The sequence below is a fragment of the Pipistrellus hanaki genome (assembly GCF_964339955.1).
Source record: "Pipistrellus hanaki genome assembly, chromosome: 2".
Classification (NCBI taxonomy): Eukaryota; Metazoa; Chordata; class Mammalia; order Chiroptera; family Vespertilionidae; genus Pipistrellus; species Pipistrellus hanaki.
In genome coordinates, this window is record NC_140504.1 from 72,080,961 (window position 1) to 72,106,636 (window position 25,676).

At 38.7% G+C, this 25,676-nt stretch overlaps 1 protein-coding gene across 1 annotated transcript in view; it reads right to left on the bottom strand.

Annotated features, from left to right (window-relative positions):
- Positions 1–17,432: 17,432 nt before the first annotated feature.
- The window catches only part of CPOX (coproporphyrinogen oxidase), a 12,698-nt gene continuing 4,454 nt past the window's right edge, over positions 17,433–25,676 (bottom strand). The window contains exons 4-7 of the mRNA XM_084875481.1: positions 24,954–25,095; positions 23,916–24,134; positions 20,410–20,514; positions 17,433–18,747 (exon numbers count right to left, since the gene is read on the bottom strand). Coding sequence (XP_084731607.1) covers positions 18,660–18,747; positions 20,410–20,514; positions 23,916–24,134; positions 24,954–25,095 — 554 coding nt within the window. The 3' untranslated portion in view covers positions 17,433–18,659. The remainder of the gene's footprint in view (positions 18,748–20,409; positions 20,515–23,915; positions 24,135–24,953; positions 25,096–25,676) is intronic.

The window sequence follows — 25,676 nt, forward strand, 5'->3', positions numbered from 1 at the left end:
GTTTCCCATATACTCCCCCCCCTCCTCACACACCCCCTCCTCCATGTTCAATGTCCCACACCACAGTGGTATATTCACCACAGAATTAATGCACCCTTGTCATCCAAAATCTATAGTTTACATAGGGTTCACTTTTGGTGTGGTATATGTTATGGGCTTGAACAAATGTATAATGACATGGATCCACCATTATAATGTCATACAGAGTAGTTTCACTGCACTAAGAGTCCTCGGTTCGCTACCTATTCCTCTCTACCCTTACCCAACCCCCCACCCCCACCCCGGCAACCCCTCCTCTTCATCCTGTGAGATCAGTTTTTGATGGGGGAGTGGGGAAGGGAATGGGAATTAGAATAACAAACAATCACTGTGAACTATAATTGAAAATGATAATTAAAAAATACCAATGCAAGGAAAAAAAGCAAACAAAAAGCGTAGAAGATGAGGGAATACAGCACCTAAGACAGATGGGGTTGTTCATGGGGAACTGAAGCACTAATGAGAAATTAACTTTTTCAGTGAGCTAGAGAGGCACCTCTCTTTGCCGCACCTTTCCCCACATTTTTGTGAAAACTCAGCTCAGTAGATTTCAAACATTTCTAACAGTGGAAACTTATGTTGTTATAAAAGCTTGCACTTATAAACACAACATCTTAAGAAACTTAAATTAGACAATTTAGATATTTTAATGAAAGTTATAGTGTTATATACACCTTAGCACCTACCTCAACTGGCAGCATGCAATCTATTTTTATTTCATTTAATGCATTGAGAAAAAGCCAATTTACAATAATAAATATTCACAAATGGTTCTTTAAAGTAACTCACATTACAGTCTACTCCCATTAAAAGGAATGAAAAGTTTTGAAGGGCATTAACAACTTGCTTGCATTCTTTAGTATATATATGAAAGTTTGACACACACCTAAAATATACAGTCAGCATTAACATAATTTATATTAAAATATTAGCAAAGTATGACTCGGTGATATGTTCAATTGTCTCTATCCAACTGAGTATTGGTGCCTGAGGAAAGCATTCACCAAAAAGCATTCCTGAGTTTTGCCAGGAATGTGATCATATAACCATTAATATAGCATACTTTTAATTGTGCACATGTATAGGTTAAAGCTATAAATCTTTCTAAATCAATGGCACATCTGTACAAGCAGTATGTGAACAGAGCCAGGTAAAGCTCTGGAAAAGAAGACTATTGGAAGGGATAGCCTTGTCAGACATTAAAAGTAATTGAAACTGTTTGTGTGCTGGCATAGATAGATAACCAATGAATGAGACCACAGGGTACAGAAATAGACCCAAATACACTTCAACATATGAATGTGATAAAGTTGAGCACTTCAGTATAAAAAAAAAATGGACTTGCCATATCTGGGGGGAAAGCCATTTCAAAAGCTGCATCTCTGTCTCCCATGTCGGAATCCAGTTCCGGTGCCCTGATGTGCTGGAGCTGGTGCGAGCCAGCGTGGCAGGAGCCAACTGTGCACAGCCTTTCCTAGCTCACTCTGTGCTCGGCGAAGCCACTTTGGTAGCTTGCAACTGGGCATGGTGGGAGTGTTTACACTTCAGAAACGGGCATTTGTTTCTGTTTCTGAGAGCCAGTTTTCCAGGCACCACTGCTGGTAGGAAAAAATACATAAGAAATGAACCAGGAGATAATATGAAAGTTTTTCTTTTAATAATTTTAGAGGTGGTACAGAGAGCTTTTTATAGAATCCAACAAACTCTTAAAATTCAGTTTTCTACAAAAGTAAAAATTTTCTACTCTGAAAAAAATCATAAATGATATTAAAATAAAAACTTCAAAATGGTGAAAAATATGTACACAGTTTTTAAAGAGCTATTTTTTCTTATATAAAAACTTCTAACAAATTAAGAGGGAAAAGGGAAGCAATTCAGTATAAAGATGAGCAAAAGATATTAATTGACAGATATATACGTATTACTGGCCAATACATATATGGGAGAAAATGCTCAACCTCATGCATAAAGAAGAAATTCAAAATGAAAAAGAGATGTTTTTAAACCTATAAAGTAGCAAAAATTTAGAGTGTGGTGCAAAGTTGAGGTGGATGTAGGAAAGCCCATTCATTTACTAGGGGACATTGTTAAATTAAATTTGACATTATTAAATGAAATCTAAAATTAATATTCTTTTCAACTCAGGAATTTGTCTTATAGACTTTCATAATCTCACAAAAGTGAGCAGACATGGGTGATAATCTGGCATTATTTGTAGAAGTTAACAATTGCTGCTTAAGAAATTACCCCAAAACTTTAATGTTATAATAAAGCTTATTATTTTTACAGTCTCAGTGTTTCAAAGAGTTAGAAAACAGCTTAGCTGAGTGGGTGTGTCCTGAAGCTGTAGTCAAGGTTGTTGGCAGAGGCTGCAGTTGTTTGAAGATCTGACTGGGGCTGAAGATCCAGTTCCAATGTGACTCACTCAAGTGACAAGTTCCTTACTTCACAGACCTCACTCAGGTACACTGCTGTGTTCCCATGACATGGCTTCCACCAGCGTGAGTGATCCCAGGGAGAGCAAGGCAAAGACCACAATGCTTTTTACGACGTAGTCCTGGAAGTCATACTCCCCATTGCCACAATATCGTCATTTACACAGGCCAGCACAGTGCAGAGAGAGAAGGGAATACACAAGGGCATGAATGCCTGGAGAGGAGACTCAATGGAGGCCAGCTTTTGAGGCTAGTTAACACATTGCTAAGGTATTGGTTAAATAAAAATTTTAACTTACTGAAATGCTACAGAACCATTGAAAAGAAAGAAGCAACCTATATGTGTTGCTATGGGAAAATTCCCAAAATACATAATAAAGTATGTGAAACACATATTTATATGTTTATAATAAATTTCCTTGGTTTCTAATAAAAGTAGGCATAGATGCATAATTACTAGTATATGTATAAGAGCATGACATTTCTGCAACAACGAATAAAAATCTATCAAATGAGCAATGGAATTGGGGTGATAGTGGTTAGGTTTATATAAATTACTTTATGTTCTATACCTATACTAGTAATGTTTGAAAAAAATGTTGGTATGAACATATATTACATTTATAATTTTAAAACTACTTTAAAATATGCTCCACAGATATTTTCAGAACAGACAGCCAGTATCATGTTAGCCAAGCTCAGACAGACTTCCTCCTCACTCTTGTCTTCTGTCCAGGGGAACTGAGTGGTAAGCAGGAGAAACATAAGATAGTTTTCTGAATTGAGGACTGAGTGCTACCAGGTCTCGATATCCTCCAGGTCTCCAGCCTCTGCAAAGCTGGATTAACAAAAGACAAGCATTACCCCCAAAGTAGAAATCTGTTGTGATGGGTTTCTTCCTATTCTGAGGCCACAGGATTCTTTGGAGAGTCTGGGAGCTGGGACTGTGCAGGAAGGGCTGGGGTCCCTGAACCATGGGAAGCCTCTCGGGACTGGGGTTAGCGGCGCTCCTGTGGGTCCCGCACCTGGAGGGCTGCGGCATACAAACACCTGTCTTAGAAGATATTCAGGCACTGCGGCTGCTGAAGGTGAGTCATCAGTCTTGAGGGATTATCTTGAGGAGATGTGGATCCAGGAAACCTCAAACTTAGTTCATCACAAGGCCAAGTTTGGGGTTTAAATCCTTGGAAGAAGTCCTTCACTGGGTTAAGGAAGAAGAGAGCTGAGAACTGTCTGCAGCAAGAACAAGACAGAATCCCAGAGCTTTAAGGAAGCTTTACCAAAATGCCAATAATGCAATGATAATAATAAAGAGGCAACCAATATTTATTCAGTGTGATTTATTCATTTACTGATTATCTATAATAATAAAGCTTATTATTTTTGCAGTCTATGTTTCAAAGAGTTAGACAACTGAGAACTAGAAAAAAGAAAAAAAAAAAAAGCTGAGAATTAGAAAAGCTAAGCAATCTTCCCAAGGATGTGACATCCTCTTATTATTTCTTTTTTAATTTCAGTTTTCACAATGAATTAAAAATGTATTTTAAAAAATAAGATTTGAATCAAACATGTTAATGGCTCCTGAAGCACTTCTGCCCAAGAGGTAAGAAAACTGCTGCTTTACCGATCCATCACTGGCACCACCGTGTGGAATTTACAAAAGGGTAACTTTCCATTCAATACACAGCACAAACTATCTGATCCTGAAATGAAATTTCCTGCGAGGTGTTAAGCACCCCATCACTGGAAATACTCAAACAGAATAGCAATGATCACCTGTTAGGAATATTGCCACTTCTGCCTTGCTCTCTCTGGGATCACTCACGCTGGTGGAAGCCATTGCCATGTATAAGGAACACAACAGTGTACTTGAGTGAGGGGTCTGTGAGGTAAGGAACTGGTCAGCCACTTGAGTGAGTCACATTGGAACTGGATCTTCAGCCCCCGTCAGATCTTCAAACAACTACAGCTTCTACCGACAATATATTGCGCAGCATGCTGTTGGGTTTCTTTACAAATCTAAGTTCTTATGTTCTTATTAGAGTAGAGGTTCCATTTTCTTATTCTTCAGGTTGAACTGAGTTGAAGCTTCTGAATGCAAAGGCTGGACTAAGCATGCTTGCCAACATTGTGGAGGTTTAAGAATAACAATAATAAAAATGAACACTTTAAAAGCACTTAATATTTGCTTGAAACGCTTTTAAGTGTCTTACATATATTAATATAGGTAATCCTTCCTACTGCTCTAGTGAGGTATTCTAATACAGGCTTCTAACCTCTAAATCTGGTAAAGTCCATGATTTTCTATATCTGCGATATTTATGCTTCATGTAGTAAGACAGTTGCAGTTATATGACACTGTAAGCAAAGACAGGTTTATCTAAAACACTGCAGATAAATAAATAAACAGACAACGGAAGTGGTTTGTTGCATAACAGGGAGTTTCTATCCATGTTTCTACAGTTAAGTCAGCAAACCACAGGATGATACTTAGAAAAAAATCAGTGCCAGAAAAGCCTTATACCATTAACACTCCTTGATTCTGAACTCATTACAAGTCAGCTTACCCTAAATTTTTAAATTCAATCTATAATAATAAAAGTGTGATATGCTAACTAGACCAGACATCCTTCTGATGTCCTTCCAGATGACCAGTGAGGGAAGCCGGGTCCTGGGTGCCAGAGGGAAGCTGGCGCAGGCAGCTGAGGGAAGGAAGGCCTACTCTTGCACTTATTTCGTGCACCAGGCCTCTAGTATAGAAATAAAAGAGGCTCCAGGAGCCACAGTCTTTGGTGCAGGTATGCCGGATTCCAAGAACCACACCATGCACAACCAGTTCCCAAAATGGCACAGAAATGGCATCAAGAAACCCCAATCACAAAGATATGAACCTCTTTTTTTAAAAGAAAAATTATTTTTTAAAATATATTTTTTTATTTATTTCAGAGAGGAAGGGAGAAGGAGAGAGAGATAGAAACATTAATGATGAGAGAGAAACATCCATTGGCTGCCTCCTGCACACCCCCTACTGGGGATGTAGCCCAACTTGGGCATGTGCCCCGATGGGAATTGAACCATGACCTCCTAGTTCGTGGGTTAGTGCTCAACCACTGAGCCACGCCAGCCAGGCGATATGAATCTCGTAAGGGGCAGACCCCACGGTGCTGAGGAGCATGTGCTTTGCCAAGAAGCACAAGAAAGGCCTGAAGAAGATGCAGGGCAACAAGGCCAAGGTCGTGAGTGCATTTGCAGAGGCTATCCAGGCCCTCAGAAAGCCCAAGGAGGTCAAAACACAAGATCTCAAATGGTGGCAGCCACAAGCTCAGTCAGCTTGCTTACATCACTGACCCCAAGCTTGGGGTCATCATCCCCAAGGGTCTCAGGCTCTGCCAGCCAAAGGCCAAGGCCAAGGCTCAAACCAAGTCCTGGGCTGCAGCTGCAGCTCTGGCTCATGCTTAGGCTCCCAAAGGTGCCCAGGCCCCCACGCAGGCTCTGCAATAGAGGCCTCTGTCTGCCATGTGAGTGAGGATGGAAGACTGGTGTGGTTTCTGGGCTGCTGCCTGCATGGGGCAGGTTTCCTTCTGTGCCATTTGTACAAATAAACCTGAGGCAGAATCGGGGAGAAAGAAAGAAAAGGGGAAAACCCCCATAAAAAATAGCTTTAGTAGAGACAAAGTTGAGGACTATCTTCCCTTCCCCCCTACTCCTCTTACCCCCACCCACACCCCCCCACTCTGGTCCCATATCATTAGGATTTGTTTTCACAGAGCAATATGCACAAAACATTTCAGGTCCCTACAGAATGCAAATCATGGTTAGGCGCGAGTTTCCTGAGCCGTGAGGCAGTGTTGATTTCTACCAAACTTTTGTAACTCAGTAGTTCAGGGTGTGGCCTTGGCTCTGTGGTGCTGAGCAAATAGTTCATCCATCTACCACTCAGTTTTCCTCTTCTATGCAACGGGGATAACGGTACTTCTCTTATGGGAGTACTTCAAATGTTGAATAAGTTAACTCATATAATTTTAGAACAGTCCCTGGTACATAGTAAATTTCTGACCAGCATTAGCTACTAATATTAGCTGGTATGAGGAGAAATGGAGCATTTAAGTGGTAATCTAAATTTTCAAAGAGATAAGTAATGTTGCTGGGTGGTATATGAGAATCAGATGAGAGTTACAGATACTAAATACTCCAAAGTTCAAAGTGGGGTGAGATGGTTATGGTTGGGAGCAATTGGGGAGCAGACTCTCAAGGTGAGGAGACTGGAGCAGGACCAGGAAACAGATTCTTTTGCCCACCTTTGATATGGGATCCTTCAAAATGCTGTTGCAAGTATGATGCTCTCAGCTAAGCTAAGGGGGTCGATGATATGAACTTGACCACAAAGGTAAAAAAAAGAAAAGATTTAAACAGTTAAACAACAGGTAGAAGATCAATGGTAAATAAAAGAATTAAAATGCACAGAGGGTAACATGTTATTTCCTTCCTAAATAAAATATATATTTTTACATTTGACCAAATACCTATAACTCAATTGTTTTCCACTTTTTTAGCAAAATTCCTCCATCAGAATACACAAATTTTTTAGCTTAAAAAATATTCTTGTTATTGATGTTGGTCAGAGAAAGTGAAAAGCAATTTACTGATGCACTTATCCACATAATACACACATACACACACCTTTATATTCTCCACAGGGAGGGCAGCAAGCATAATGTGCAAATGACTAAATTCTTCTTCCTCACTAGTCATGTCTGTTCTTCACCCCAATTTTACATTGAGGTAACTGAAGAGTAGAGTGTATGTGTTCTTTCCTGCGTCACACAGGTGCGACTGCTCTGAAATGTGGGCGTGGATCATGTAGGAGCATTCCACGTGGTTTCAGAACTGAATGTTATGCATTTTAGGGTTCTCCAATGGCTGGTGAAATAAAGAAAAGAGATCGCAATACGGACTCATATTTGAGTCTCTGCCTGTTACATTTCTTGTGCTGTCACTTATTTGCCTACTTTTTATTTCATTGTTGTTTTTGTTCTCCCTGTTGAAAGAGAGTTAGCGAGTTGTTCCTCACAAACTTCAGAACCTTGCCAGGAAGAGCAATAAATTCCCCAAGCTCCTGACTGTGGTCTGACTATTCTTCAGAGGAGCTAAGTGGTGGAAAAACGGAACAAGAGCCCCTCTAGCAGCAGAGACACACTGGACCTCTCGGTTCTGGGGAATTTTTCTCAGGCATGTGCTATTGCTTCAGCCTTATTAGGGATTGAAGTAAATTGTTAAAGCCACAACCCCGTGTACTGGCATTGTTAGCACCCAGAAAATGTGAGCCAGGCTAGCAAAGCTACTGTCTACTGTGAACCCCTTTAGAAGAGGGGGTGGTTCATGTTAGATGGTAACAATGTAAATAAAGGGCAGGAGGGCGGGGCAGGCCCAGTTACCCTGAGCAGGATTGTTCGAGGAGAGGTTAGAAAGAAACCCAAGATAACCCCTGTGCCTGTTCATTAGCAGTCATTGGCCTCCAAAAAGGTGAGACTTCCACCAGTCTTGAAATATGAACTTGTGCCCTCATGGCCACTTTAAAATCTTCAGTGTGAGAAGAAAAGATTAAGAGAAGCTTTGTGGATTAGGGAAAAATAGTAAAGGGAGGGTGGGATGGGGGCAGTAAGCAAATGTAGGGTTAAGGCAAAGAGCAAGCTTCAGTGGTTAATTGTATGTGTGAAGTTGGCTGTATCTGTGCCTAGACATGGAGTTAAAAATTATTCTGGACGTTTCTGTGAGGGTTGTTTTCAATGATATTAACGTATTGCCTTCTCCAACCAGCTAAAGGCCCGAATAGGGCAAAAGGCCCATCTCCCCTGAGCAAGAGGGAATGCTGCAGCAGGTGCCTTCACTGGAACTCGTACTGCCATGTGGGCTCCTCTCTATGTCTCCAGCCTGCCTCAACCTCAGGCCTTGAACTGCCAACCTCCATAACTGTGTGAGCTAATTCCTTAACGTAAACAAACAGACAGACAGAGAACCTATTTGTCCAGTTTTTCTGGAGAACCCTGACTAATACAATTAAGTTGTAGTATCCAGGCTACAGGGAGGGGACTGAAAGCTGGTAAACAAAAATCAGAGATATAAACTTACACCAAACTGTGGCTTTATTTGGAAAGCATTTGAGTACTCACCTCACTCCTAATTTTGTCTACATTGCTAACTTTTCTTTAATTGAATTCATCCCATTATATTGTATGTGTTATTACAAATCACCACAATTCCTCTTTAGGATATGTTAGAAGTACAAATCAATAAATAGTTTCTCATCATCTGAAGCAATTACATAAGGCTAGATTTAGATTTCCACATATGAGGAAGGGACATAAGAATTATCCAAAGCTAAGAAGAAAATGCTGGGAGGATATAGATAATAAGTGACATGGAATTTAAAAAGATGTGTAATAGCCCTAGCTGGTTTGGCTTTATCAAGCGTCAACTTGCAGACGGAAGGGTCCTGAGTTCAATTCCGATCAAGGGCATGCAGTCTTCTTCCCTGGCATGGACTCTGGGTTGGGGCAAGTGCAGGAGGCAACCAATCGAATGTTTCTCTCACGTCGATATTTCTCTCTCTCTCTTTCCCTCTCTCTTCCACTCTCTCTGAAAATCAATGGAAAAATATCCTAAGGTGAGGATTTGAAAAAAATAGTATAAAAAAATAAAAAGAGCTGAAACCAGTTTGGCTCAGTGGATAGAGCATCAGCCTGCGGACTCAAGGGTCCCGGGTTCGATTCCGGTCAAGGGCTTGTACCTTGGTTGTGGGCACATACCCAGTGGGGGGGGCGAGGTTTGCAGGAGGCAGCTGATCGATGTTTCTCTCTCATTGATGTTTCTAACTCTCTATCCTTCTCCCTTCCTTTCTGTAAAAAATCAATAAAATACATTTTTTAAATAAAAAAAAATAAAAAGATGTGCAATAAAAGTTCAAGTGTGTGTGCAACGAAAAAAAGATGTGTAATAGCCCTAGCTGGTTTGGCTCTATCTAAAGTATTTTAGTAACAGAACAAAACATATTAAAATGAATCCAGAGGATCAAACATCAAACAACAGAATGTAAGCAAGAACCAAAGACTGTACACTAAAAAAAACACAACAAACAAAACGCATACACACACACACAAAATGGTGTTATATAAAAAGGGGAAAGGAGTTTTGTATTAATATAGCCACCTAAATTTTTATGATTATATAATTATGTAATTTAAAATATTTTCTGATAAGAAAAAATTAAGAGGTTCAAGGATTAGAAATATAAGTAATGAAAATATGATGCTATGTTGTCTTTCTACATATAGATGGGACAAAAGTAGGTTTATAGTTGTGAGTACGTGAAACACAGTTTATTGCATTACTATTTATTAGTTGCTTTCCATATGAACTGTAAATCTATTTTTACCCCACTCTGTATAATTTTCAAAATGTGTATGCTTCTAACTCAATTTTTTTAATTAATAAAAATTCAGTTACAATTTCATGCTATGTCAACAGGAGGAATTATTCCATTTTTGATTATCGAAGATTATCACTAAAAATTATGAGTAACAAACAACAGTGATCTCAGAAAGTTATACCACAAAGGTAGAGTAAGAATGAGAGGACTCCACCCTACCTGCCCACACTGGAACCTGGCCAGGGTGAAAACCAAACCATGCAACAACGTTTAGAAAGAAGCATTCTTCAACTTGTAACTAATTTTTCCAGAAAATGTCTTTCAGTCTTATCTCTCTGCTCACCTGGGTCACATCGCCACCAGTCTGACCTTGAAGCAGTGACCCAGCAGTGGCAGCACATAGATTGTGTGATCGCCCGGGGAGGAGGCCAGATACCTTCTCCAAGCATCAGGTTGGCTCATCCTTCCATCAGACTTCCCTAATTTTGTGGGGACTAAAGGGAAACAGTGAGGGGCTGTGGGGTTTGGTTCTTTAACTGGGTAACTTTCCTTTCATTTCCCTAGTCTAGTGATTTCCAAGCCACATGGAGGTTCTCCAGCCATCAGTAGCTAGTCCTTCAGATTGTCACTAAAATATCATTTGAGGAAAACATAAAAAAGAGCTATAAAACTGGAATTTTTTTTTTTTTTTTTTTTTTTTAGGTTTCTTCACAAGCACAAATATGCTCAAGTTCCTCTATAACTCATGAGATGTCTTTGTGGCTGAGCTAGAGGGCTGCTATGTTGAAAAGACATAACCCAAGAAATAGTGGTCAAGCCGTTAGATGGTCATTGATCTCCATCCAATTTCTAAATTTCCAAATAAGAACTTTGTAGAGGTCACACACGGGACATCATCCAGCACCCACCCTCTGGAATACCTTCCCCATGTACCTTGATGTGTATGACATCTCTGATTAAACAGTTTGCATTTTATGAACAATTATTTTACTTATTAGCTATAGGTAGAAAAAATACTTGAGTGCCACACATAAAGTTCTATGGACCTTGAAGAATTTGTTTTAATAAATTATTTCCTCTGAGCATATCTAATCTCTTCAAGGTAGAACTAATTAGAAGGTAACCTGCATTTAATTAATCTTAACAAAGTGGTTAAAAACAGGAAGAGGTTTTTAGAAACAGTGATAAAGTAATGGCAACTCCTGATAAAAGGTTAATGTGACAAAATGGAAAATTCTTTCTGATTAAAAAACAACCAGTGTGATGTGAAAATGTGCATAATGAAAACAATATTTTGAGATCTTAAAAAAAAAATCCATGGCCTTTACTTTCTAATATTTTATTAATCTAATAAATGCCTGCAGTTTTAAAAAAATCAAACAGTGGTAAAGGCTTATAATGAAAACCAATAATCATCTGTCCCATTTCTATCCACCCCCAGTCCTTCTCCCCAAAAACAACCATTTAAAAATGTATTAGGTCTATCGTCTGTTTACCTCTGTATTTCTAAATAACAAGTTTAATCTACTATCTATCTAAGGATATTAACTAAAGGTCTGTCTGTTCTCTCATTCATATTTGGAGATTTTTCCTTCAAATATCTGATGATACATCCTCCTAAAGAGACAGTAATAATTGGATTGAAAGCTCTGGGGGTTGAAGTGGATGAGAGGGGAGCAAAGAGCTACTCATTTTATGGTAAAAACACCAAAGCTCTCAGTGGTAAAGAAGTTTTGTTTTGTTTTGTTTTGTTTTGTTTTGTTTTGTTTTGTTTTGTTTTGTTCTCTCTCTCTAGAACTAATCTGGAAAATAGTTTTCTAAAAAATATCCCTTGCATCTCCTGCCCATCCAGAGGACAAATTCCCTTGGAGGAATGGGATGGGGGATGGTGTAGAGCCCCCAGTAAGAGCTCATTTTCAAGAAACCCCCTATTTTCAGCCCCATCCTGTCCTCTGCCTTTGGAGGTTTTAAATAGCAGGGGAAATTCTTTTTTTTCTTTTTTTCTTTTTCAGTTACTTAGCATTTTCTCATATCAATAATACCTCCACATAACAGTGGAAATTCTTAAGATAGAAATTTATGGGGAGGGGATGAGATCAGCATACAAAATTATATATACAGTATTATTTAATTAGTATAATCAAATATGCATGAAAAAATTCACCAAAATATTGAGTAGTTATGGTTATTTCTGAGTGGAGGTATAAAATGGGATGGTTATTTCTTTCTTGATACTTTTACTTATTTTCCAAATTTCCACAAAGTATAGGCATTAATTTTACATTAGGGAAAAATACTTGATTTTTTAAAGAAATGCATATCGGCATGACAACAAGAAAACCCATAGAGTTTTGTTCTCCATTTCTTTAGATAGCATCCTGTAGATCCCTAAACCAATGGGAAATAAGCATATTTCCATTTCCTCCTCTGTAACTCTAGCAAGAGGTAAGAAGTTCCAGTTTTATTGTTATGTTTTCTCTCTTTGATTTATCAAGATATTTAGCTTTCTGATTTCTCTGTTTTCATTTTTAGTCCTTAAAAGTGTAAACAGCCAAAGCCGTTTTGGCTCAGTGGATAGAGTCGGTCTGCGGACTAAAAGGTCCCAGGTTCGATTCCGGTCAAGGGCATGTACCTTGGTTGCAGGCACATCCCCAATAGGAGGTGTGCAAGAGGCAGCTGATTGATTCTTCTCTCATCGATGTCTCTACCTCTCTATCCCTCTCTCTTCCTCTCTGTAAAAAATCAATAAAATATATTTAAACAAAAGTGTAAACATGTTTCCCTGGCCAGATGGGACAGTTGGTTGGAGCATATTCTCATATACCAAAAGGTTGCAGGTTTGATTCCCCATCAAGACATATGTCTGGGTTAAGATCTAGGTCATGACGAGTATGGGAGGCAACCAATGGATGTTCCTCTCTCAATTAGTTGTTTCTCTCCCGCTTTCTCTCTCTCTGAAATCAATGGAAATATATCCTCAGGTTAGGATTTCTTAAAAAGTATAGAATGTACAATATTTATTTGAACAAGCAAGTTTTTTTTTATTGTACTGATAATTCTGTACCCCTCAATTACCTTTGCTTACTTGTGAATTAAATATATGCATTACTGTACTAATTTATTGTGGGCAACTATTTAAATTATGCACAAAAATAGAACTTTTGAATGGATAAAAAAAAATTTTTTTTTACCTTTTCTCACTGAATTATCACATGCTCCCCCTGGGATATAGACATCTTCCCAGTTTATGTACTAAGTAGTCCTCAGTCCTTTCAGGATCATTCATCCTTTTGAGAGTCACATTTTCATTATGGACTCTAAGAAAAACATACATGCTTTCTCATGATTTCAGGCAACTAATTCATAGTTCAGGAACTCCTTAGGAACTCAGCTGAAGACCCCTGCCTTAGACATTCAACGTTATTGGGATTGTAAACATTGCCAACTTCAGAATCTCTCTGCAATAAAGAGAGAAGTGAAACATGAGCCATTTGACATTTGACAAGATATAAACATCATACTGAAATTAGCAGTGTGAGCATTATGCTAAGTGAAATAAGCCAGTCAAAGAAAGTACCATATGATTTCCTCATATGTGGAATTTAATGAACAAACTGAACTACCAAGCAAAACAGAGACAGACTCATAGAGAGCAGCAGACAGCTCTGGGGGTGTGTGGAGGGACTGACCAAAAAGGAAAAGAGAGAGAGAGAGAGAGAGAGAGAGAGAGAGAGAGAGAGAGAGAGAGAGAGAGAGTGAGAGAGAGAGAGAGAGAGAACTTACAGTCATGGACAACAGTGTAGTGATTGGGGGGTGAGTAGAGGTGGAAGAGGGCATAGAGGGGATAAATGGTGATGGGAAAAATAATAGTGCTTGATTAAATATGTAATAACTCCTTTAGATAATCATTCAACAATACCATAATTCAGTGAAGGAGAGATGTCAAACGGTTCTCTTTCATCTTCTTTCCTGCCTCATTCTCCATTTTTTTTTTTTTTTTTGCCTTTTCTCTTTCACCCCTCCCCCTCTTTCCCATTCACTTCTCTTCACTGTTTCTTCCTCCACTCCCAGCCTACCCCCTAAAAAACAAAAACAGAAATCCAGAATTAGATTTTCTCGAGTAAAGGTGCTCCACCTGCTGGTTCTTTAAAGACTTTCACATTTAAACACAATTTGAGAAACTTGAGACACTACTTATGTTAGTGGAAATAATTTTATTACCTAAATTTTAGTACCAAAGAAGACCTTACTAATTTAGAGATTGGGCTCATTTCTAAAAGTCTGAACTTAATGCCTGATTTATCGAACATATTATATGTAACATGTGTTATTTCAATATCTCTTATATATATATAGAAGCATATAGCTACTGTAATGTTTCAACCCTTATTACAATCACACCCAATTTGTTCCTTTTAATTTCCTTTGTTTCTATTCCATTTATTCAATGAGCTGCTTCTTGGCCTCCTTCCCTCACACCTTTCCCAAGCTCATTTCTCTGGCCCCACTTCACTCTTCGACTCTCCTTTATTAATCTACTCCTTCAATTAGCATCCTTACACAAATAAGTGGTAAATATTTGTTTCCAGACTTAACTTCTCTCGTGAGCCTCAGACTCACATCTCTGAACTCTGGCATAGGCAGCTTGCAGGCATATAAAACTGCTCTCCTCTTTTTTGTGTGAAGGGCCTTTAACCTGTTCCAATCATTTATTGCTGTTTAGCAAGCTGACACCAGCTTAGTGTCATAGAACAGCAACCATTTTATTGGGGATTCTGTGAGCTGGGATTCCGATTTGGCACAGCAGGGGTGGCTTGGTCTCCCCTCCACATGCTGGAGTGTCAGGGAGAAGGCTTGCTGCTCTGAGGAAGACCCCATATCTCCCTCACATTACTGAAAGAGTGGGGAAAGAGGAGGTGAAGATGAAAAGTGGGTCCTTATTGCTTTCTAGAAATATTCACATTATTCATGGTGAATAGTATATAAGAGCAAATATACCTGGATTAACACTTTCAGCAGAATTTACCAAGTTTGTATTGATGTAGATATTTAAAATTTTAAATAAAGTTATTCTTTGAGGGTATCTACTGAATTACAACTTGAACTATAAGAAATTGGTAAGGGGGGTTGCAGTTTTGCATATTATTTCTGTGGGTACAAGGATGTCAAGCAGCAGGCTTAGAACATTCTAAAAGCCTCAGGCTGCCTCACCAAATCAGACAATGGGAACCACTTTGACCAGATTGGATCATAAATCGCTATGAAGACTTCTGTTTATAAATGCATTATTCACTTGCTGTTAAGAGAGGCATTCAACCGGTACAATTTTATTTGTGAACTTTAAGTTGATAGCTCCCCAACCATTTCATAAGTAAATGAGTCCGTGACAGTCGATGTTGCAACTGTAAATGACTACAAAGCCAAATGACTGTATTTGTGCCAACTCACTGACTCATTAAACTCACTGAAACCATGATGCATTAGATCATGCCAAGTTTTATGTTCAAACGTGTGTTAATGAATGGGAATTAATAGGTGAAGAATTCTTTAAAATACTGATGGATGAGTTAACTTTTAGAATCAAAACAAAGAAGCTTGATTGGAAGATGGAATGCAGTTCAATGATCTTGCTCTGCTAGTCTAGGCTAGTGTGTATGTGGTATTAAACCACCCATAGAAACAGGTCTGTGAGGTTTTATATTGTACGACCTAAGCCTTGGTTTCAGGTAACAATACTAAATTCAGAATTGATTCAAGACATTTGTAAATGTTCACACTTCACTAACTTAATTGTGACAATTTAGGTTTATCATGAAATTGAAATCTTCCGCGTTTCTTTGGGAAGGACCACATTTTTAAATGTGGGGTTTCAAATACATAATTAATACTTGTGGCAGGGATAATACAATAGCAGTGGCAGTGGACAGCAGAAGGAAATCAAGAAGCATTTCAAAGGCAGACTCAACGGGATTTTCTTAGGACAACGAGGGAGGGAAAGAGGCAGTGGCTTCTGTGGTTTTGGATGTGAAAGGCTGTGTTGTTTCCAAGATGACCACATACTCCTTGGCACTCCTGCTAGTGAGTTAAATAAGGCCTATTCCCTTCCCTTGAATGTGGAGCAGGCCTAGTGACACACTTAACTAATGGAATGTACAGACTGACACTACTTAACCTTTGGGGCTGGGTCAGAAGGCAGCCATGCTACCTCACCTGGTGAAATTTGAGTCTAAGCTGAGCCTAGCCTTCGAGTGGTCTAGCTCAGGGACTGCTGTGTGATTAAAAAACCTGCAGGTGATTCCAGCCTTGAATGTAACAGCAAAAGACACATGGAAGGATTGGTACTCACAAAAACACACATTTCTTGGCCTTCTAATCTGGTGCTCCTTAGCATGCAGTTTTCTAATTCAAACGCTGAGTTCAATGGGTGGGAAGGCGGAGTATACTGATAGAGTAGTGATTAGAAATTTGTTCCAAAGCAGGTACATCCTCCCCGCAAATTTCCATCCCTTCTGACCACTAACGGACACACGAAAGAGCAGCACTCAGGAACGCAGGCCATTTGGGAGTACACCTGGGCCTCTGGTAGATTCAGAATAGACATCAATACAGATTTGAAAGAGAAATTTTCTTTGAGTAACAGCAGAATGATCTTTTCTCCAATAGTTATGCAATTATGTTTTCCCCCCATCTCACCTGTAAGAGAAATACATCAAAGGGTACGGAAAACTGATGGGCAAAGAAATTTTTGAAATTTTACCTTAGTCCAATGCCCAGACCCCAAGAAGTCCTAAACACACCTAAATATGCTAGCAGATTTTGTAAAAGGTAAACTGAGGTTTATTTGAACATGCCTATATTAGTTTTTTTTTTTTTTTAATTTATCAGCATTGTTAAAGTATAAATTATATACACAATAAAATTCTATGATTTTCAGTGCAAAGTTCAGTAAGTTTTGATATGTATACAATTTAGTAACCAGTGTCACAATCAATATATGGAACATTTCCATCACCTCAAAATATTCATTTGTTCCCTTTCACAATCTATTTCCCAGCTCTATTCCCAGACCAACCGCCTAGAAACCACTGATCTGCTTTCTGTTGTTAGAATTTTTACTTTTCTAGTGATGGAGAGTCAACAACCACTGAATTGCAACACCTGTGGAGATTAAGAAAATTTCAATGTAGTAATACAGTGAGTGCTCTTTGTGTCTGGCTTCTTTCACTTGGCACTATGCTTTCTAAATATTCATCCATGTTGTTGCATTTATCAAGCCATGCCTTCTCATTACTAAGTAGTATTTTAATATATGGCTATAACATACTTTATCCACTCACCTCCTGAAGGGCATTTGTATTATTTCTGTTCCTGACTATTGTGAATAAAGCTGCCATGAGAATTTGAGTGCAAAAGTTATATTTAGGGAGGTTCAAATATTTAGGTGAGGAATTATGGTGTTAGAACTAAGAAATATATTGTCTTCCCTGTGTACATTATCCTGAATAAAAGTTAAAAATACAGACATTTGTAAGCCATATTCCATAATAAATTTAATCAGCAGATCTGTTGTAAGACAATTAAAGAATTCATACATTTTCCAGCCCTAAAGAGTCACACACAGTCACATACATTCAACATGTTCCAAGATAATGCTTAATAGTATGTAGGAAGATAATATTCCTTACAAACTTCAATATATTATGAATTAAAAACACACATTCATATTATTATGTGAACAAAGAAGCCATTTTAAGAATTTTGTGAATTTCTCTTAAAAGCAAATATGAGTTACATACAGAATCTCTTATTTAAAGAGACAATTTCAACTAGTCCATCTTTCAAGAAAAAATATTTATAAAATGCCTACATGCTTTTCACAGTCATAACATTTATGTTTACTTTAATTAAAGAAGGAAAATGTTCTCTTTCAGTGAGAAATATTTCCTTTAGTCATAACATCCCCAGGCTTTTTTTTTTTTTTTTTTTTAATTTCCTGTACTTTTAATATAGAACTGTCTGGAATAGAAAATTCTAAATATCATAATCTATGGTTATAAACTTTCACATTCAAAAGTGCAGATAACAAATTCCAGTTCTACAAAAATAAAAGTTACAACTGAGATGTACCTTTTTGAAATAACATTAATGGAGAGTTAACAACCACAGGTAATCACTAAATTGTAACACATGTAGAGATTAAGAAAACTTCAAGTGTTCCTAAATATCTATCATTATATGAAAATGAGGATTTTACAACATTATGATTTTTACAGCAAGATACAGACATACAAATATTGTGACTAAAAAAACTTCAGTAACAACAAAGCAAAATTTTTACCTTCATTTCAGGTTGCTTTAAAAAATTACTGGTAAGTTCAATGTCACTGAATTAATGAAAACAAATTTATCCCACAACATATTTTTGTGGCAGAAACTAAAATTTTTAAGAAATAAAAATAACATGAGAAGTTCTCCTGATATAAACTATAATATTTAGATTCCCTTAACTCAATACAAGAAGCCCAATGTCATATTTTGTACACTAGTCATATGAAATGATTCTCAAAGTATAAATTAGGTTTATGTCAACCAATGGACTTGTGGTCACTTCCTCACCAGTCGCCGACAGCACCCAATGGAAACCTATGGTGCCAGGAAGGCAGGCTCCAGAATGAAGGACACAGGGTGGCAGCGGTGCCGCCAGTGGAATGGGAGCACATGTTCTGCGTCCCCAACCCCCAGGACGGCTGCTTCGTCTGTCAATGCACCCAATCCCTTGGATGGCGAAGAACTTCCAGAATTTCTGCTTCTTTGGAGTTCGCTGAGGGTGAATGCATGTACTCCCATCTATGTACACCCAAAACAGAAGCAGAAAATGTAAAAATAAAAATAATAAACATAGATACCTCTTTACTTAAGATAAATGAAAAATAAAGTCCTAAAGGAGCGAAAAATGTCTCATACCTCTTTGTCTCCACTGCGCCTATTATGCCTTTCACCCACCAGGCTTTTCAAAAATACTTGCTAAAGAAATAAAGTTTCTTAATTCCTGAGCACACTTTGGCTAATATCCCAGAAGCAAAATACATTTCTATAACTTAGGGTTTTGTAAAGTTCTAACCTTAAATGACTCATGGGCAAACTATTTTTAGCTTCACACTTACACATTTATTTTGTGTTACTTTCTATGTATGGCAACAATATTGGTATGCCTTTTTAAATAGATTCTCTCTCAGAAAAAAACATGAGTATAAAATTAAAGTAAATAATACACCAGATAATATAAAGGGCCACATAATAAATACTTTAGGCTTTGTGGGGCCATACACAGTCTCTTTCATATTTTTTTTTTTTTTTTTTTTTGCTTTTAATAAATCCCTTTAAAAATGTAAAATCCTTTCTTAGCTCAAGGTCTGTACAAAAGCACACCTTTCAGTGGACTTGGATTTATCCTGCAGGCTTAAGTTTACAGACCCCCAGTATAGATTATAAGAAGCTAAAAGTGACCTGTTGTGTTAATGCTACTCAACTGGGCAAGGCAGTGATTTCTAATCCGCCCACATCTGCTTGGGATGTGCATTATACTTAGGGGCCAGGTGATCAGGCTGATCACCAGAGGCCTGGTGGTCATGTTTACTTTTCACTCATTTCTCATCTCTCAAGTGCCCGGAATACCTAACAGTGATGTGCATGATCTTCTAACCGAGGACAGAAGATCCCTAAACAATAGTCAGACAAAGACAGAGCCCATGCCACTGTGAAGGCATGAGAACCACAGAGGGTACTGCTCTCACAAGGCTAGACCAGAACAGCAGAACGAGGCAAGGCAGACTGTCAATGGCATCGCGTAGTTCATTCTCATTTAGACATTTAAATTCATGGAGGAAAAAGGATTCTAACTCTTGTAAAACAAACAATGGTAATCTTGTTTTCTTTCTGATCTTTTCTATTTGTCTTGACACACATCATTCTCATTTTGTTAAAAGCAACAAAGTCAGTTATGGATTTTTATTAACCTAATAGCACCAATGTAAACATATCCGTCCGTAAAATTCCCCACACAGATTCAATTAACCTCTAGGAAGCTAGCTCACCACAGCAGCATGGAAAACCAGAGAGAATGCTGTGCACATCATACCGTCAAACAAGCTTAACGCTCCCTATGGCAGAGTAAGACATTTCCTCACACGTGCAATAATTTCTAATAAAATTAAGTTTAAAAATTGCTATGTTCTTCCTAGAATACTACCCAGGCAAGGATAATCTGGCCCTTAGACAGCATCACCCCTGTCCTTCTGCTCTCACACACAAAGCTGTATCACTCACCCTGATATCTCTTAAAATATCCAATTTGATTTTCCTTAATGATTTGACTCTGATTTTTTAAATAAAAGCAGCAAAGTCAAAACCAGTGAAGTCTCCGGGTAAGACATTTGTGGTGTTAACGTTTATGTTTGGTGGGGGCTGAGGGCTCGGGGTTGGGGGATAATTATTGTGACGAGTTATTACCGAGCAGTCAGAGGTAAAGACATCAAGATGCTTTCGATCCTGGATCCCGGAGTGAAGAGGCCAAACTTTGTACCCCGATCGTACAGCAGGTTAAATTCCACATACCTGACACATGGACAGCAAACAGACAACATTAAAGGTCAGCTGAGTAAAATCTTCCTTAACCCATAATGAATACTTATAGGGGGGACTTCGTCCTGCCCACTCTCCCCATCAGCTGGAACTGACACAGATACAGTCCGCTGAGTTTTTTCTCCATCTGGACAGGCATGAATAAAAGGGTATTCTACCCAACAAACAATAGGACATAGATTCAGCCCCAACACAGAGCAGTTATAAAATAAGGAGGTTGTTTTATAATGAATAAAAAGAATGAACACAAGGCTGAGAACCTGAAGGCACAACAACCGTGAAAAAGAAATGGCGTGACTCCCTCTGGGCCTCCCCCCCAGTCTGAGACAGTTCTGAGCCACAGACTTCATTTCACTGCCTATTCCTCACATGTACTAACATAGGGCAACAAACCCGTAATTAAAAGGCCAAATGCAGGTAACAGCAATCTGTTAACATCTACTAATATATACTAGGTATCCCCTTATATTTTTTTTTATTTTATTTTTTTTAATATATTTTATTGATTTTGTACAGAGAGAAAGGGAGAGAGATAGAGAGTTAGAAACATCGATGAGAGAGAGTCATCGATCAGCTGCCTCTTGCACACCCCTACTGGGAATGTGCCCGCAACCAAGGTACATGCCCTTGACCGGAATCGAACCCGGGACCTTTCAGTCCCCAAGCCGACACTCTATCCATTGAGCTAAACCGGTTTCGGCATTATCCCCTTTTATTGAAGTAGTTAATAGCATTAACAAGCAGTGACATAAATCAGCCTTCCTGGAGATTCATGGCAATCATAATAAAAGGCAGTAGTTAAGTTGCAGTGCTCAATTTTATTTGCTTTGAAAAATATCCTTAGCATCAATGAAAACTTGGTTCAGTACATTAATTTTCCATTAACGGCCAGACAAAGTCTATCTAGCTTAAAAATATAATTGCCTTTAACATCATGGGATCTTTTGTAAAAGGGTCTTTTCTTCCCAATTTTAAAAAAAATAAGTTCTACTACCCAAAATAATTTAGAATGATCCATAAATCCAAAAATGTCAATAAATAGTACCCCTTTTAGATCATTTCTCAACTTGTCAGAAACTCTTAGTCTAAACTTCCTCAAATATTCTTTTTTATTCTCTTTGTTAATCATACATACAAGAAAGTATCTTCTAGAATCCTGGAGTAGTTCAATTTTTAGAAAGTGCTCTTGTGTGTGGAAATTTGCCAAAGGTTCTGAGAAAGTTAAAATAAATTATACCCGTCTCTCACAGCCCTTTTCCACTCCTGCCTGATAGGACCTTTTTGAAACTTTAAGGAATGACTGTGGTTCTCTAATTGGTATTGATGTTTTTGTCAAAGACCCTTGTAAGGAGCTCCCTAAATGAGCTTTTTTTTAGTTAATGATGTACCTTTCCCTGCATTAGCCTCTCTGGCTCCCATCTGGCTCTGCTGAGATCTGTTCTTTCTGATTCTCTCTGTACATTACTCCTCTCTGAGGTACCTGAGAACTATGGACTTGAACCATTCCCTTCTGATGCCTAATTTTTATTATCTAACTGATGCCTAATTTTTATCTTCCCTTTCTCAAAATACAACAAAACAACATCAAGTTAAAGATGTTTGGTTTCTGTTCTCTTATGGGCGAAAAAAAAGACTCTAAGACTTGAAGTTCAAGGTCTGATGAGAGAATAGTAGTAACTGAGGACAAGAGACTAAGTGAGTTTGCAAATAAGACTGTACAGTCAAAAGGAAAGCTCTCACTGCAGGGGAAACTCATTTTGGGCGGAGGTGGAGAAGAGTGACCCTGAGGGAGACAGATAGGGCTGTAATGCATTGTAAGCGAGTGAAGACGGTGCTGATAACTGCAGAGGAGCCCGGTTATCTTCCCCCAGAGCTCACTGCCATCTGAGGCCCAGAGATAAGCGTGGTAGGAGGAGGCTCTCTTTGAAGAAGAGTGGCCCACCACACCTTAGAAAATTAACTAACAACTCACACTTCTAACCCAAAACACAAGTGTTTGCATATCAAATCTTATGAAAAACTAGACCACTGTACTTCCCACAGTGTTTTGTTTTTCTTTTTAAATTATCCTCTTAGGTGTACCTTCCCCCCTGAACTATGAGCTTGTTTTTATAGGTCCATGCTATGCCCAACTTTCCAGTCAGCACAGAGACTAGCCACAGGGGTACATAAGTGTCAAGCAAAAAAAGAAAGAAGTAAAGGTGTATTTGAAAAACCATAGGAACAACAAAAACATGTCCCAAAACAGATGCATTGTGTAAGCAATTTCTAAGAAGAAAAGTTAATCAACCCTCATTTTCCCATGTTTATAAACAGAGATCAGCTAGCACAGGTGGTCTTAAAGGGCACACAAACATTTATCTTTAGACCTGAAATGCTACGTAAGTTGACCTTTTCTTGGCACTAGTCTTACCTCCTTAAGTGCCCAAAACTTCCTATGCTTGATACAGAATGAACACAAGTGAGAAAATCCATTTTACAGCCAGGGAGCAGTGGTACACATGCAATTAAGATGGCAAAGAGAACCTCCTGTGAGCCGGAAGTGGCTACTTTGGAGCTGATTCACAAGTACACCCCAGCGGAAGATAATCTCAGGATGATCACCCAGATGTGCTCACCAAGCTCAATGCACAAAGCAGGGTGCTAAGATGAATATCATGGTAAGAAAAACAGACCTGCTTCAACCACTTCCTTCATGAATGGGAAAGGCTGCGAGTTTTGAACTCATGATAACCTGGTTCCACATCTGGGATCTTTATTTACCATCTGTGTAATCTTGGGCAAGGAACTTGCCTTTCTGAGAATTAGTTTTATCATCTCTAAAATGATAATGATTACACCAAAATCACAAGTCTGTGGAGAAAAATAGATGCAAACTGCCTCATATATGGGTTGGCACATAGTAAGGACCAACTAGTAAATTAAATGTAAATGACTTCTAAAATGATTATTTTCATTAAAACAACCTCCATGAAACCTTAATGATGAATGAAATAAGGAGTGATTCCAAATTTACAAAGCAGCAAAAACATTAAATGGTACCCATTATCTTGGCATAAGGCTGGAGGGTACTGTTTGAAAACTAAGTAAAAGAAATAGGCTGAATTAAATTCAGCAAGTACTTACTACATGCCTACTATGAATCTCTGATGTAGACAAATGAAATACACTTTGCTCTTTCGAAAATACTATGTTACATAATGTTCTTTTATTCATTTATTATTCATCTGGTTATGAAAAGAAATTAGGGTGAGTACTAATACAACTCTGAAAAAGTATCTGCCCAGGACAGCACACCACCCACTGTCACCACAGCTCTCTCCCGTCTCCCCAGTTACACGATGAGCCAGTGTATTCTCCTTCCATTCACTCACCGTCCCCTCCTGAGCTGCTGCCACAGCTTCTCCTGAGGGGTGAATGAGTCATCGCGGTGCTTTTTCACAAGGGGGATATAAGCAGGAACGACAGCCTGGGCACAGCTCTGCACAAACTGAAACACCTCCTCCTTGGATGGAGAGTCAAGGTCATCAAAAAAGATACCCCCGATGCCCCTGCGCTCCCCACGATGGACTATGTAGAAGTAGTCGTCACACCTGGAAAACAAAGCAAGGCCAAATCGGGGGTCAGAGGGAAACAACAAAGGCATGCAAGTCCATGTGAGTGTTTCCACTCAGCGCCATCCTTGACTAAAGCCAGCAGGGTCCTCACTCTTTGTCCAATAATGAAAATGAAAAAAGGGCTTTAGAGGGATCTCTTGAGTTAGCACCAATGCAGAATATGCTTTTACTTTTATCTGCAAAGCAAGTAGGCAATTTAATACATGTCGATCTAAAGCATACGGACCCTTAAGACCTTCAGTGAAAGAGAAACAGACAGCCCAGTTTTTATCTTGAAACGAGTGCTGTTGCTGCCCTCAGAAGCAACTTATGCTGAGATTCCACTTCATACCTAACAAACATCCTGGGTCTCCTCACAACTCTTGTTTGTTTGTTTTTTCTTAGAGTTTCATTCACAAAGTGTCCAATTCCACCTTTCTCCTTGCCGCAAATCTCTCATTTCCATCTGTCCCAATAGTTCTCCGGCCCTTCCCACGCCCTTATATACCAGCATTCCCATGGGGATAGAGACAATTCTCATCTGGGACAAAAATTTAATTTCCACCAGAGGATTAAAAAGCCTTGGACTTGTAGGCATAAATCACCTTAAAGTTTATATTCTAAATCATTTGGAATCAAAGAATACGCTGCTACCCAATTTTTACTGCAGACATTCAAATATTCCTAAGTCAATAACTTAAGAAAACCACTTAAAACCGGTATCCCAATTCTAGTGGGCATTGATAGCTCAACCTTCATCACCTAAAAAAAGGTATTTAGTGAGGAATAAAATATACGTTAGGTATCACGACCTACCATTTTTTAAATTTAGGGTAGAGATCTGGGCCATGCCGGTCACAAGCCTCCTTTAGAGTTCTGTGAAAGTGGACGGCATCCTCCTGGTTCAAGTACGTGGGCGTAAGGTCAGTTCCCCCACCAAACCACCAATGCTTGTTGCCTACCAAACCAAGACATGTAAACGTGACTTTGACTCTGGACTTTGAGATGCATCACATTACTCAATGTATTAGCAAACTTAACTTATCAGCTTATTTTATTAAGCATGAAACAGGGGACAATCAAAAACACTGAACTGGGTGGGCCCCTGGCCAGGTAACTCAGCTGATTAATGTCATCTCGATATACCAAGATTGTGGGTTCAATCCCCAGTCAGGGAACATATAGGAATCAATCAATGGATGCATAAATATATGGAACAACAAATGAATGTCTCTCCACTCTCCCCTTCCCCCCCGCCACCCCTCTCTCTCTCAAAAAAATAAATAAATAAATAAAATAAAATCAACTAAAATTAGCTCTAAATGGCCTGTAAGGCCTGGGCAGGAAAGAAGTAAGAAACTAAAAAGTGAGAGTAAAACCAGGAAGGGAAATGATCAACCACCACACAGCTGGACCAGGCAGTGGATTTTAACTCTGGCTGCATATTAAAATCACATGAGAAGTTTAAAATGCCTCTGTTGATCACAATTTTAAAAAATAAAAATAAAAGCAAATATCTGGCCTAGGCATCTATAGCTT